The 16,839-nt window shown below is 25.0% G+C and overlaps 1 protein-coding gene across 1 annotated transcript; it reads left to right on the plus strand.

The window, feature by feature from the left end:
* The first annotated feature begins 14,797 nt into the window (after positions 1–14,797).
* LOC114177791 (WAT1-related protein At3g30340-like) lies at positions 14,798–16,665 on the plus strand. Its single transcript, XM_028063324.1, has 6 exons — positions 14,798–15,051; positions 15,187–15,249; positions 15,346–15,462; positions 15,581–16,007; positions 16,152–16,303; positions 16,407–16,665. Exons 1-6 carry the CDS (start codon positions 14,870–14,872, stop codon positions 16,540–16,542), a joined length of 1,077 nt encoding a protein of 358 aa, XP_027919125.1. The 5' UTR covers positions 14,798–14,869; the 3' UTR covers positions 16,543–16,665.
* Positions 16,666–16,839: the final 174 nt, after the last annotated feature.

Below are 16,839 nucleotides of genomic sequence, written 5' to 3' on the forward strand. Positions count from 1 at the left end.
ACTATTAGAGTTACATTTTTATATATTATGTTAACTTTTGAAATTATTTACTAAATGTCACTCCCTCCATTTTTTTTTATCAGCACTAATTTTGAAGGAAAAAAAAATGCTTCTTTTCATTTATCTCTTTAGGTATTTCAGTGACATTTTTTTTTCCTATAACACTTTTGGGTCGTATAATAAATTTTTTAAATAATTTACTCACGTACGTATGGTTTTAAATGGAAAAAAATGGGAAAAATAGAAAATTATTCAACTATTTTATTAGAATCAAGAAATCTTGTTATATTTGTTGTTTCTGTAAAATAATATTAGAAAGTGTATCAAAAGGAATGGAGGGAATAATGGAGAGGAAATTGATAATCATTTTTATAAAACATTTTATAGTTTATAGACGTTAATTGTTTCCCCTTATTTAACCTTGTTAAATATTATCAATATATATATATATATATATATATATATATATATATATATATATATATATATATGTTTTCGTCAATAAACTATATATAAAGAATTTCAAAATTATTAACAATAACTTGAAAATATTATTTTAAAAATTTAACAAAATAAAAATAGATGAATTACTTTAATTAACTTTATGATTGCGAGGAATATGAACAAGACACTCATTACAAAATTTCTCCAACTTTTCGTAAATAAAAAAGAAGTAATAAAGTAAAAGGTATTTAGACTTTACACCAAAATTATTTATCACGTATATAAAAAATAGGGTTAATTACTCGGATCATACCCATTTTGGTTCGAAAATTTCAAAATGGTACCCATTTTGAACTTTGTCTCAATTTAGTACCCAATTTTAATTATTGCATCAATGTAGTACCCTCCCTTAAATCTTCACAAACGACGTTACTACTTTGCCACGTGTCAGCCTCTAGATTTTTTAATTTTTTGAACTTTTTTTTAATTTTTTTAATTTTTTTTAATTTTTTTGCCACGTGTCAAATCCTTGATGTGACACGTGGCAAGGTACCTGGCAAGTGTCTTCATTTCAACTTAGTCTCCACATGTATCTATTTATTTCAATTTAGTACCCATATATGTTTATTGGTTTCAATTTAGTACCCAATTTATTTGTTTCAATCTTGTCTGAATATTTTTTTACAAAATAGAGAAATATTGTGTCTCCACCAAATTTATTATTTATATAAATGTTATATTTATATTTGTTATAAAAAATGACTTACAAATATGTTATTCATGACTTTTACCATTAACTTTAATATAAATTTCAATACTTAATTTTATAACTCATTTTTAGTAACAAATATCAATATAACATTTATATAAATAATAAATTTTGTCTTAAAAGAGATACAATATTTCTCCATTTAAAAAAAATATTTGAATAAAATTGAAACAAATAAATTGAGTACTAAATTGAAACAAATAAACATATATTGATACTAAATTGAAACAAATAGACATATATATTTTTTTTTCGTGATTAAAATCATAAATATAGAATTATTAGTTTATAAATTTTTTTATTTCATATACAAAACTAAAAAAAATATTTTATTAATATTTTAAAATTTATCTGGATTTTTTTATTGATCTTTTGTTTTTTCTTAACAACTTGATTTTCTACTAGTATAACCGTAATTAAATAACACTATCATATAAAAAAATTACATAAAAATCCAAAACAAATTAAAACATTTATTTTAAAAAATAAATATTTTAATTAGTATTAAGTTTTTAATTATAATATCTTGTAAAATGTAAGCTATTATTATTATTTTTATTATTATTATTGTGAGTAATTTCAAGTTTCAAGCCTAATAATAAATTTTATTCATTTCTAAAATTATATTATTTTTATAGAAATATAATCTATAACATCTCATTTATTATTTAGGTATATTTGTATCATTTTTAAATACATTTTTCAATTTATCCTTAATTAAGAAAAAAATTATTTAATTTTTGTTTATTTCTTCTCTCGTTATTATAGGTTAGCGAACGTAAAACATAAAATTAAATATAATAAATAAATATAAATTATTATTTTTTATTTCTTGGTTTTTTATGTTTATTTTTCACATTTTACGTGATTTTTTTAGAAAAAAATAAATATAAATTCATTATTTTTATTCTCGATGATTATTTATTTTGTTCCTTAATAAAGATAGAAAATACAATTTATTACTTTTATTCTCGATTATTATTTTATTTTGTTCCATACGGAAGAAAGAAAAGATAAATGTAATACAACTTTATTTTGTCTCATTTCATACTAAATAATATTTCATATTTTTTTACCTCATGAATATTTTGAAGAGTGAATTTTCATAAACATAATAAAAGAAAAAAGTCAATTTTTATATGATGATTTTTCATAACCTATTTTTAATTGTGAATTTATTATTATATATTTTTCTTTTAATAATTATGTCCCTTAATATTTAATTAGATTTATGTAATTTAATTTTTAGTTTGAAATAGGTATACTTATGAAATATAAAAGTATAAATTCATTTTTTTAAAATAATAAAAAAGAAATTAGATATGAAGATGAAAACAACACAAATTCAATTTCTTCACCTATGATGTTAACGATTCAATTATTTTTTTTCTATTAATAACAATGATTTAATATATAAATTGAGTGTATTATTTTTCTTTCCCAAAATTATTGGTAAAGATCTCTCATTGGACTTAAGAGTTTTCTTGTATTTACATAATGTGTTACTTTTTTTATAACTTCAAATTTGAATATTATTCAAAAACACTAAATTTAATATTAAAATTATACTAAATTGTTGAGTTTAAATAAACAAATTTTTTAAATATTTAAATTAAAAATAATTTTATTTAGTATATTTTAATTAAGAATGATTAGTCACAAATGTATGTCTGATAAATATGTAGATATTTTGTTACGAACAACATATGAATTTATTCCTTTTTCATTTTCTTACAAATTAGTGATAAATATTTTCCTTCACTAATTTCGTTAGCAAAATAACAATTTTCTTAGTTATTGAACATCTCAAATGTAGATTAGGAAAACCCAGGTGACACAAGACTTAACAAATTTGATTAGAATATGCTTTAAATGACTTTAATAGTGTTTTAAAATGGTGAAATTTAAGTCTAATTTAATTTCACAAAATTTATCTGTAATTGAGGTAATATATATAATTTGACTTAATCTCTAATTTATGTATGTTCTTCAACAATTTCGTTTCAAAATGGTAAAATTTAAATCTAATTTAATTTTACAAAATTTATCAGTAATTGAGGTAATATATATAATTTGACTTAATCTCTAATTTATATATGTTTTTCAACAATTTCAATCAACGATAGATTATCTATGTAAGCAAAGTTCTTAAATTCTCCAATAATCTATTTCTAAAAGTTCTAGAAGAGATGATTTTGAAATAATTAATAATTGTTAAAATTGGCTTAACTAGTAATTTAGTCTTTATATTTAGACATATAATTCACCTTGACTCTATTATTTTTTTTACTTAATTGAATTTAAATATTTTTTAAATAAAGTCAATGTGGTTCATTTCTTTAAATTGGCCTTAAACCATTAAAAGCGTCACCCGTTAAAATTTGGTCAATCTTCTTGAAAATCCTCTAATTTTGTGTTTTTCTTCCATCACATACTCTACTCCGGGTAGTTAAGAAAACAAAATTGATATTCTAAATTGTCATAAGATAAAATTAAGGAAACAAGATTGAAATGAAGAACATAAAAAAAAAAATTAGAGTTTAGGAAATAAGCAATTTAAAGTACTATTTTGTTCTTAAAAAAGTAGAAAATATGTATTTTAAAAATAGGTGTGCTAGACCATCATAAAAACATATATAAAAAAATTAACATTAGATTACACATTTATAGATATTTTAATTGTTTAAAAGATATTACTAATTACTATCTTCAAAGCATAAAATAATATAAGATAATCTAACATTTGGGTTAGGTTAAATTATGTCTTAGGTCCCTATTTTTGTAAGAAAATATTGATTTGGTTTTTTTTAGGTGTCTCAATTTGATTCCTATTTAGAAAAATGAATCATGCTCTTTCCATTAATATATTGTAACTAACAATGTTAAAAAAGGTATCACGTGTCAGTTTGTATATTTTTTTAATTATAAATTTACCACATGTCAGGCTTACATCGTGTCACATGACACTAATAGTGTGATGTGACAAAATCGGTATCATGTGTCACTGTTACGTCATGTGTCATTGTCTTCATCCCAATTTAGTCCCTGTGTTTTTATTTGATCTCAATTTTTTTTAAAATTTTGCAATTTCATCCCTCTCCAGATTGAAACAAAAATTCATTTTTGTATAAATGTTATATAAATATTTTTATTACATTCAATACTTTTATTCAAATTGATAGTTTTATTATATATAATATTGCTTCCAAATTATAAATTTATTTGTTTTAAATTGTTATAAAATTATTTAAAAATTTTACATTTGAATTTATATAATTGTTATTTTTAAACCAATTCAAACATTTTTATAGAAATTATTGATTTTACACATTTTAAAAATATACAGTTATTTGAAATATAAATTTTAAAAAAAAAATACTATTAAAATATGATGTAATAAAATATCAATATATACAACTATTCAATTTTTTTTTCAATTAACATTATTTTTTATTAACAACTCTAAAACACTTTTAAATAAAGTTCAATGTAAAATATAAATTTAAATAAACTTAATATTGTTAAAAATATTTAATAAAAATATCAATTTTAATAAAAATATTTGTATACCATTAATATAAAAATTAACTTTGGTTTCAATTTGGTGAGAAACAAAATTAATCAACTTTTACAAAAATTGAGATTAAATTGAAATAAAATATAAATAAAGAGACCAAATTGAAATTGAGGAAATGACACCTGGCGTGGCAATGACATGTGTCACTGTGACATCACACTGTCATTGCTATATGACACGACGTTAGTTGGACAAGTAACAAATTTTTATTTTTTTTTAAATAAAAAAAAATCATGAGCTGACAAAAATAAAAAATAAAAAAGCTACGAACGAACACGTGACTCTTCTTTAACATTGTTAGTACAATATTAAAGGAAAAAACCTGATTGCATCAATTTTTTCTAAAATATGGATGAAATTGAGACAAATAAAAAAATAGATCAAATCAATATTTTCCTACTAAAATGGGAATCAATGTCATAATTTAACTTTTGAGTTATTAACATTAACTATTTGTTAAAAAAAATATTAAAATCATAAAATTGTCAAAGCTCAAGGCTTGTATACACATAACATGTCACCTTTGGCATGTTCTTTTGTGTCAGCCTAAAGAGAGAAGCAGATAGCAGGCTTTGAAGTATATAATGGCATACTTGAAGGTCTCAAGATTTGGCAGAAGCACATTGGAGATTGAAACTTGAATGAGGCAAAGATGCAGCAGAAGATGACACCCGCATACAGGGGTGTTTATTGGTGTTAAGCAGCAGAGGAATCTCTTCAGAACACTGTACACGATACAACAACTCCTGCTAAAGCTTTGCATGGTCCCAATTTTCAATTGCCACAACATTAACTCTGTCTTTGGTGCCTGTTGCAGTGGCCTTCTTATTACACTCAAGGCCAAAAGTAAACTGTTTGATAAAAAGGGATTCAAATTTAATTTTAAGTTTCTAAACATTGCTCATGAAGGTGCAATAACTCAAATAAGACAAGTTTTGTGATAAGTGAAGCCAATTATTCTACATATATGGTCACATTTTGGAGTCATTCAGTTCGATATTGATGACATATGTTCAGATGATGGACTATTAGCATCAGAAGTAATGTTATGCAGTTGCCTCTAATTGGTAGAGAAACAATAGAGCAAGAACAGTTAATGCGAGCTTTGTGAGTTTGGTTCTTTTGGGTCTTTGGATTCTTTTTCCTCTGCGTTTTTCAAGTTTATTTGATTGGTGTGAAGAAAATGGTGAAACAAGTCTTTATTAGTCGAATTCTTATTATTACTCTTGTTGCTCGGTTACTTTCACTTGAGGTGTTGTAAGGTGTGAGTTTTATCTTTCACATTAATACCAGCGATTTCATCTTTGCTCTCATTTATATTTATGGATTAAAATACTCTCTTTTTTATTATTCATACAATATATATTTTCTTTTGTCTCTATTTTTTACTATAACCTTTATTACGTAAATTATTTTACAAATAATAGTTCTCTTGAATATTTATTAGTTCTCTTTTACGTTGGATTTACTTGGTGTAGTTGTTCACTAAGTATATTTGAAGGAGAGGAAGAGGAAAAAAAAAAGGAAAATTACTCTATTTTTCCATCTTCTCTCCTATATCATAATTTGATGAGATATAAGGTAGATTACATTTATATTCTTAATTTTTTTTCAGTTTAATTATAATAATAAAGTAAAAATATGATTTTTAAAATTATGTTTACAAAAATAATTAATATCGAAAATTTTAAAATTTTTATAAAAAAAAGTTTAAAATGTAATTATTAATTATTAATTTTTTTATAAATATTTTTTATTAAAATATTTTATTTTAATTTATTATTTTAATATTTTTTAAAAATAAATCTAACTCATCTAATTATAATTTTAAATTACTTTTAAAATCAAAAATAATTTAATAATTTTGTTTTTTTTTCTATTAAACTTAATTTTCAACGACTATCAAATCACTCAAAAATTGTACTTCTAAATCCACTCATTTTCAATTCTAAATATTTGAAAATGGACAACACAAATTTCACATTCTAATTCACTCAAATTCATCATTCCCATTTTTTCAAATCAATATTCACAAATAAACACAACCTTATATAAGAAAAATAAGTGTCGAATTTAGGGTAATTCAATTCATATATAATTTAATCATCCAATTATCTTTTTGCTAAAATAGAAAAATGAAGTGAAAAAACAGTTAAAATTGAAAAAATAATAATAAAATTGATAAATAATTGTTTATTAAAGAATAAAATTGAAAAAAGAAAATATAGACAAAAAAAAAATCCCCTTTACATAATGTTCTAGATAATAAGATATTTGTGTTTAATTTGATTTCATAACTTTTACGAGGTGAATTCTTTAAACTACGAATACGGTTCAGACCAATAAGATATTAAACAAAATTTGGTAAAATCTAACTTGTTAACATAATATAATGGTGGAAAAAATAAGTAATCTCTCTCTCTCTCTCTCTCTATATATATATATATATATATATATATATATATATATATATATATATATATATAAAAGAAATTTAATATGGTCTAAATTGAAGGAATTTCAGTACTGATAAGCTTTTTCTATGTAAAAAATGTGATAGCTATAACTTATAGCTAATACTTTTCGGTCTATCGAATCTAAAGTAAATCATTTTTTTTTTTCTGTACAATATCGAAAGTAAGTCTATATCTTTGATTTATAATAAGGATTTTAATAAAAGTGTGAGGAAAATAAATTTGACTGCATTAAACACAAACTTTTATAATTTAATAATAATAATTATTATAATCACAATCTAACAAAGACATCTATATAGACAGATAAAAAGACATGGCCTTATATTGATCAATTGCACAAAGTAACTAATAGTGTCTATCAACAAAAAAGAATGAAAAAACTCAATGGGCAAAAATATATTTTGATTATTTATCTCTTGAAAAATTCAATATTTCCCGAAACAAGTATTCTTCACTTGTTTTCGGAATTAAGCTGATTTTTTACATTGAAAGTCATAAAAACTATTTTTTCATTAAAAAAATAAAGTTATCTATTTTCTTTTAAATATTTAAAGAAATTAAAAATTTTATCACCATGTAAATGTTGTTAATAATGATTTTGATTCTAGAAATGCTTAAAAACCACTCTTTATGATCTATTTGTGTATTTTGGTTTTGTAGGTAAGGACAATATTACAATTTGTATATTTAGAAAAATAAAATAAAGGACAATATATATATATATATATATATATATATATATATATATATATATATATATATATATATATAAGAATTAATAAGAAAAAAAAAGTAAATATATCTTTTTAAAATTTGTTAAAAATTCATCATTTATTAAATTGAGTAAAACATCGACTTTTTTTTTAATGAAAATATGTATTTTTTATAGAAACAGTTATATTTTAATATAGTTTTGAGCAAAAGAGCATTTATATAATGTTTCTTCCTAGATCCGTAAGATGTATGAAGGAACCATATTCTAAATCAAAGGATTTATGTTCAGTACCGAAAACTTTATATTTTTTAAGATTACAGTTTAATAACTTGCTAATGAAAAAAGTTATACCTACAACTAGTGGCTATAATATTCTTTTTTTAGCTCGTATCTAAAGTAAATCTTAATTTATTGCATAAAGCAATGCTCCTTATTAATAAAACAACATGTGACAAAAAATAGTACAAAATCCGTGAATTTGGACTAGTCCATCTATTACGATAGTGACTCACATACACAAGTAAATTTTTAAGTCAAAATTATTTTTTTTATCATGTTACAAGTCTATACTAGCCCACTCTCCTCACCGTCATAAGTGAAAAATATAAAAATTAAAAATATATAAAGTAATTTATTTTGAAATACATATCTGCTTAATTATTATAAGACTAAAATAAAAAAATATATTTCATTTAGACAATAAAACAACACTAAAATTCATATTGGTAGAAATAAAATGAAGTCTATCAATTATAACAATAAACCATTATTATAGATACTACAAGTACGAATAAAAACTCAATTTTAGATAAATTATTACCTTCTTAACGGGTACTATGAAGTTTATTGCTCATAACTTTACCCATTAGACATAAATACATTAACCTATGTTTAATCTATCACAAGTTAGTCCAATTTAAAAGCAAAGTTGGACGGGCCAAAATCAACTTTGAATTTAAATATTTAAAGTTAGTTTAACTTATTAATTGGATTAATTGGGTGAGTCTACATGATCAGATTTATTTAAACATGCCTATAAGAGTAAACAAAGGGAAGACTATGTTCACATAAGAGAAGAGAGAAATTGACAAGTTTTATCTTGTTGGTTACTGAATATTTAACCCTTAATATAGAGTGCTATCAAAAAAATTATGCATAAATTTGTATAAAAATAAAAATCAATTAAGTGATGATTGTAAATTATATTGATGTGTTTCTTAGCAGATAAAGGATAATCTATTGGAGCAAGGTTTTTACATCAATTGATTATTTTGAAGAAGATATTAAGAAATAAATTACCTTTTTTAATATTTCTTATAATTGAAGTTTGACTTGTTTAGCTGGTTTTGCTTTGACTCGTAAGATAGGTTTTGAGAATCTATCATATTTGATCATTCACATATTTGATCATTCATATTCAAGAGAGATTTTTTTGTTAGGAATCTAAATATAAGTTTAAGTCTCACATTGACTAAAAATGAGAAAGTAGAACACTATATAAGAATAAAAATTCATAAACTCATTGTCTTAAAGTTTTGGGTTGAGAGTGATGTCAATACCTTATGAGGTTGGGTGAGGTCTCATGATTTTACCTATCTTTGATCAATTTGTCAAAAATCAAAAAAGAAAAAGTTTTAAGAGACAAACTTTGTAGATACTAAAACATTATTAGATTTTGGAAAAATTCATGATATCACGAAAAGAAAAGATATTTAAAGAGAAAATGAAAAGGAATAAAAAAAAATTCGAAAAACATATTATCCGGTATTGGATATTTAATCTCTGTATCCATATTATTAACAAGATACCTATACATAAACTTATACAAAATTTGTATAAGAATAAAAATAAATTATGTTACACTAACTCTTGTTCTTTCAATAAAAAAGTAAAGGACACAAAAATAAATCATGTTCTTTCAATCAAATGCGACAATCAACACTCCTAATGGTATGATTATATCTACTCTCTGGGACTAATATTTTTTTTAATGGTTTAGTTTTTTGGTAAATTCTATTAACCCTTTGCCTAAAGATAGTTAGATCATTGATTCATGTAACTCATTCTTTGTCATATTTTCAATTTTACAAATGTATTAGTGAACAAAGCCCTTTTGCTAACCCAATAATAAAGTTATTCACGTAGTAGTTATTGTCATTGTTAAAACTTCTCTTACTGTTTTTTATTTCTGTTTTTTTAATTAATAGGATCCATTCATCTGTACTCCGATAAAAATCACCTTACCAAGGATCGATATAGTTATTTTATTATAATACTTTTTTAACAATGATATTTTGACTATTAAATTTTGACAATTTTTCCTTACAATATGATGTGTCATCTTCTAAATGGTTTTTAAATATTGAGAATGAGAAAATGAAAAAAATGAAAAACTACTTAGAAAATATCACTTAAAGTTGTAAGAAAAAGTTGTCAAAATATCATTTCCCTATTTTTTTATATAAATAACTTAATACATGTTATATGTGTGTTATCTGCTATAAATATATTATGTTCATGAATATACCGGGAAGGAATTAGAGGAATAAATTATTTATTATGTTTAAAGTTTATTTAAAATTACTGAATGATTTTTAAGGATCTCCTGTTGGGTGTTATAAAAGCAGCATCATGATCTAATTTTAAAAATATGGATGGAGAATAAATAATGGTGAAATGCAAACATTCTGAAACAGTAAGATAGATATGTGATGCAGTGGATATGATCTAAACTGAAGGAATTTTTGTAGTGATGAAATGCCTAGATGCCCTGCCACACCTTTAGATATTCCAAAGCTCAAATTCCTAGTTTTGCACAAACTTCATCTTTGTCAACTCATTTGGCTCACTAGACCCTCCTGCACAGTAAATCATCAAAATTCTCCAAACAAATATTCTTAAAGTCATTTAAGTCATGAAGCTAGCAGCTTCACTCTCAGTTTTTTTTAGACAACGTTAGTCGCAGGTTCATTTTACATCTCTAAATTATCAATGAAAAAAGTTAAACAGATACGTAGATACAATATCAATGAAACATGAATCAATTATATAAAACATTAACATCGTTTTCGACCTAAAACTTTAGAAGAATGAATTTTTCAAACTTGAATTTTTAAGACGTTGTTATATGTATGTTTAACTGTTTGAGTGGCATGGCATTGATGAGATACGATAAGATCTGGTAGGAAAATGGAAATAGGATAAGGATGGGCATTTTGTAGGACAAGGTTGATATAAAATCTGGGTAATGGAGAACAGATTTTGCATGTTTGATTCTAAATTTGTGTTTCTGATGAGAATCCAAGCTGCATCCCATCATTTACCTTCAAAGGAAAGCATGCACATGCTATGCTATGCTTAGACCACGGTCTGATGGGATGTTTATCAGGCCCCTATCTTTTTTTTCTTTTAAATCATCATCATCATTTTGTTTCCGACTTTTATTCTGCGAATAGTCTTCTACAGTTTTTTGTTCCTATCAAATATTTAATCATCGTTTATAGTTTTTGCACACACAATCATGTTTCTAATCTTCATTTCATTTTTTTTTCTATTTTCAGTGTTTAGGAAAACTCCAATAGGTTTCCGATCTTCAGCACACAATCTCGTTGTGTTATTATGTAAATCTTGAAAAAACAAATTCAATAAAAAGCCTTGGTAGCATCAGAAATAATAATTGCAATCTTGAACCTAGAAAAAGATATTTCATGTCTCTTATTTTGTATGTACAAAACGACAACTAAATATAAATCTATATCTTTCGCCAATGAGTGGAGGAGTGAGTCTTAAAATATCTTGTATATACTTTGTGTGAATATATTTTATAATATATAATATTGTTCCATTACTTTCAAAATAAGGTTACAAATATGATGTTTTCTATCATTGGCTCCTCTTATATTGTTTAAACTTGCCTCCAAGATGATAATGGGTTAAATTAATGTCAATTATTAACATTTACTTGAATGGCGTGGTTTGAGTTTGAGAAAAAATCTAATTAATTAGTCTAATCAAAAGGAGGTTAATTTTATGGTAAAAACGTATTCGGTTCATTAACTATGAATTGTTATTTTTATATAATATTTTTTTTCATATATATATATATATATATATATATATATATATATATATATATATATATATATATATATATATATATATTTTAAGACACTTGATAACACTCGAAAAAAAAAGTGAAATACTAAAAGCATAAATATATTTTTACTTCCAGAATATCAATATGTTTGTTTTTTATTTTTGTATTTTAAATTTATAAAAGACCTTTTTTTTTCTATAATATGAAAAAAACTTGTTTTAGTTCAATTTTCAAACTCAGTTATATATTTTATTTATTTGACTAATAATTGTAAGTTTTTGATTTAATAACTTATCCTGTTTTTTTTATTACCATTAAACATCTACCCATATGTTTATTTTCTTTTATTTTATTTATTTTGATCATATTTAGATATAATACATCTGAGTACAGATATTAAAAACAATTCAAAATGACAATGACTAAAAATATTAATTTAAATTTGGTGATGTAAACATTTATCCTAAATTTTAAGAAATTAAAAACATATTTAAATCAATTTAAAATATACAAATCTAGAAGTAAAAAAGAAAATCAAATCATCATATGTTGAGCTATAAAAAGATAAATCTAATAACTGAACTAAATATTTGGTTGTTTTCATTTATAATTATTTTATTTTCAGTTAGACTCAACTCAATGACTCAATTCTTTTTAGATTAGTATATTTTAGGCTTTGTTTTTTTTTTATATCTTTTTATTTATTTTTTTAATCTTCTTACGAACGTGTTGGAACTGCCTTAATTGAACCATATTTATTGTATAACCTATTTTTTTGGATAATTATTAGCATAATTGAATTACTGTAATTAGAGATATCTTAAGAAGTTAAATTACTTAAACATATTTATTGACGGAAAAAAGAATAGACGAATAAAAAATGATGTATAATGCTTATGTATCAAAAAATAATAATGATAAAAGCTTTTAATTAGTAATATGGTTTTTACACTTAGACATATAATTTATATTGGTTTCTCTATTTTTTATATTGGATTGAGTCTTAGTTTGTTTTAAATTATATTAATTTATCTCTTATATTAAATTAGTGATAATATTTGACGTCAAATTTTAACGCGTAACACTTTCCATATATAACGTCTTTCAGATTTTAATACGTAATATATTCCAAACTTCAATTTAATTAAGGAAAGAAACTAAATTAATTATATTTAAAAAATATTAAAATTTAATTGAGTAAAAAAAGATATTAAAATTTAATTAAGTTAAAAAACATATAAACCAAAATAAATTATAAACTTATTAAAAATCAAATTATTAATTAAATCATAATAAAATTATGATATAAAATAATGATAAAACATATTTACGAAAATCTCTAAACAAAATGATAACATTCATATACTAAACACTTCAAAATGATTTTCTTATGGTGTAATCGTTGTTTTCCATATAAAATATTTATACTGTTAAAAGATTAAATTAGTTGGATGATACTTATTTTAATGATAATGTGTGAATTCGATTTCTATTTTTAAAAACGTTTCAATCTTGTCAATCAAATTCTTTTAAAAAAATTCTAACAACATGTATTACATATCCATATGTATTGTTTTAATTTTTTAATTATTTTTTTAAAAAATAACATTTTTACCACTTTTCATGTTTTTTTTTTTATGTGACACGTGACATTATTAGAATCATGTAACAAGTTCTCTTGATCTCAATTTAGTTTTTACTATATTCTTAAAGTAGATAGAATAATAATAATGGTAGACATCTGAAAAAAAAAAATTAGCGGGAGCCAAAATTCTTTAAACAATAAACAAGCTAGTTAATTATATAAGACATCTCTAACACCTTTTCAAAATCCCTATCTCCCTTTTCTAAAAATGAATGCAGAGTTCCAATTGGTCAAAGATTCATCTCCCAAAATTTGAAATATAACATTAGAAATTTAAATTGATTTTCCCGTTAACTGTAAAATAAAAAGTTTTATAAGGTATCAAAGTTGAATCCTAATAATTTAAAGAATTTGAAGTTGTAATTGGAGTTAAGGTTATCTAATGGCTTTTCATATTGAAATCAAGTACCGAAAGCACCCATGATTAACAACAAAACATGACATTTTGAATCCGAATGTGTGTGAAGTCCAAGTTCCAGTGCATATGCTGACCACACTCACAAAATTAAAGTTTCCCGTGGTTTGCGTCACTGTGATCTATCGATCGTTGCGTGCCTTTTCTTCCTCCAAGATTTTGAAGTGACTAAATAACTTTGAGACGTGACATTTTGTTCAAGATTTCAATGTTTTTGATACGGAAGATAGAGAAAAAAGAAGTATTAGATGCCATGTTTCTGCTGCAGTTCCACCCAAAAGATGCCTGTCACTCACAAAAACAAAAAGCTCAAGTGAACAAAACATGAAGAACATTACTTGTTCCGGGTCTAGATGAATTGTAAACATAAAATCTGTGGCCTAAATTAACCAATAATTTTTCTATCAGGGTCATGATTCATGAACCAACCTAAAATATTTTTAAACGATTCTCAGACTCCCTTCTGATAACAGGATCAGATATCAGTCGAAAGATAACATGTGAAAAGAGCATATTCCACATAAACGTTAAACTACCATCAAAGGTATAAAGTGTCTGATTTTGAAACAGTAATCGTGCTCTCTTGCCACTTGTTCTGGAATAATATATATATAAACCCACAGGTACCCCTCTGTTGCATAATTGCATTGCAACCATTTCAATATTTTCCGAAAAATATATACAAAAGGGAGAGGCCCCACTCGACCTGCCCCAGAAACTGCATTGCTGAAATGAAGAATTTCGATGAATGGAAACCTTTCCTAGTAATGATAGCTATTGATTTTTGTTTAACCATGGTGAACATCCTTCTCAAGCAAGTCCTTCAAAAGGGAATGAACCATTTGGTTTTTGTCACATATCGTCTTTCAGTTTCTACTATATTTTTAGCCCCCATCAGCTACTTTAAGGAAAGGTAGGCACACTCAATTCCTTTTATTCCCCAACCCACATTAACAAGCTAATCTCATCAATGTTAATGCTCAAATATGGAGCCATATTTAAGCAAGAAGAGAACTTGAGAGATCTTAATTACTGTATTTTGTTGCAGAAATAGAAGACCACGGCTCACATTTCAAATTTTATGCTACCTTTTCTTCAGTGCCATTATTGGGTTAGTCTCACGAAAATACTTCCTTGTGATTCCTGGTTGTTTATGCATTATGGTTAACATGATAGAGAAAAAAATACGTAAAAACCTTTCTTGTAGGGCATCCGTGACACAGTACTTCTTCCTTTTGGGGATCCAATATACCTCAGCCACATTTGCCTGTGCCTTTGTCAATATGGTGCCGGTGATAACCTTCATCATGGCATTGCCATTTGGGTATGAAACTTTGAATATGTAGCTATTTTAGAACATGTTTTGACAAATATCTTCATTAAATCTTTTAAATGGAGGATAAATGCATCATCTTTTTCCTTCTCTTCTGATTCTACCACAGGCTAGAAACAGTGAACATTAAATGCAGAGGTGGGAAAGCGAAGATTCTGGGTACATTTGTGTGTGTAGGAGGGGCATTAGTGTTGACACTTTACAGAGGAAAACCCTTGTTTGATGTGTCTCACTATGAAACAAGAGTTCCTCCGGTAGCCATGAAATCCGCAGTTGACGAAGGTAGTTCTAGTGGTAGAACAGCACAGAAATGGAGCATTGGTGTAATAGCTTTGATGATGGGAACCCTGTTCTGGTCTTTCTGGTTTATTCTACAGTCAAAAATAGGGAAGAGGTATCCTTGCCAGTACTCTAGCACAGCCATCATGACCTTCTTTGGAGCCATGCAAGCAGCTATTCTTGGTTTGTCCACTGGCACCAACTTGTCCTCTTGGATTCTCAAGGATAAGATGCAAATAATCACTGTTCTTTATTCTGTAAGCCACTATCTTTTAAGTTACGCGTAAAACATAATTAGGTAGAACTTTTACTTTTAAAACCAAAACTACCACATGTTAAACATTTTTTACATTTTATGACATTACATAACTTATAAAGATATTATTTTCAAATGTTTGTAGGGGATAGTTGGGTCAAGTGTGTGCTACGTGGGGATGTCATGGTGCGTGAAGAAGAGGGGTCCAGTCTTTACAGCAGCATTCAGCCCTCTGGTACAGATAATGTCGGGCATGATTGATATACCATACTTGCACGAGCAGCTTCATCTTGGAAGGTAAATTCTTCCACCTGTTCTATAACTTCGCCATCATCTTCTTCCACAAAAAACCACTTTTTAATCCTTAAGCTAAATCTCACTTCTTTTTCTTCTTCTTTAGTGTGGTGGGCTCCGTGTTGGTGATGATGGGCTTGTACATTCTTCTTTGGGGCAAAAGCAAGGACATGATGCAGAATACTGACCCTAAGTTCCTCCAACAACCTGAGCAAACCAAGGAACAAGAACCACAAGTATAACGTATATATATTGTTGCTGTAATCTCTCACGTATGGTGCCACGCAATGAATCAAGTGGCACTACTTTATGTTTATCACTTTGGATAATTTCAACCATGTTTCTGTCCTGCATCTCTTTTCTTATTTTGACTAGGATACTAATTGTTGCCACTCATACAGATGGAAAAAAATCAGTATTTTATTAATTTAAAATAAAAGATAATTGTTTGAAATTGAGTTAAAATAAAATGTGAGAGATTAATTTGAATGAAAAAAAATTGATGAAAATATTTTAAATTAAAATGTGAGTGATTTGTT

Source organism: Vigna unguiculata, chromosome 3 (assembly GCF_004118075.2).
Source record: "Vigna unguiculata cultivar IT97K-499-35 chromosome 3, ASM411807v1, whole genome shotgun sequence".
NCBI classification, from domain to species: Eukaryota; Viridiplantae; Streptophyta; class Magnoliopsida; order Fabales; family Fabaceae; genus Vigna; species Vigna unguiculata.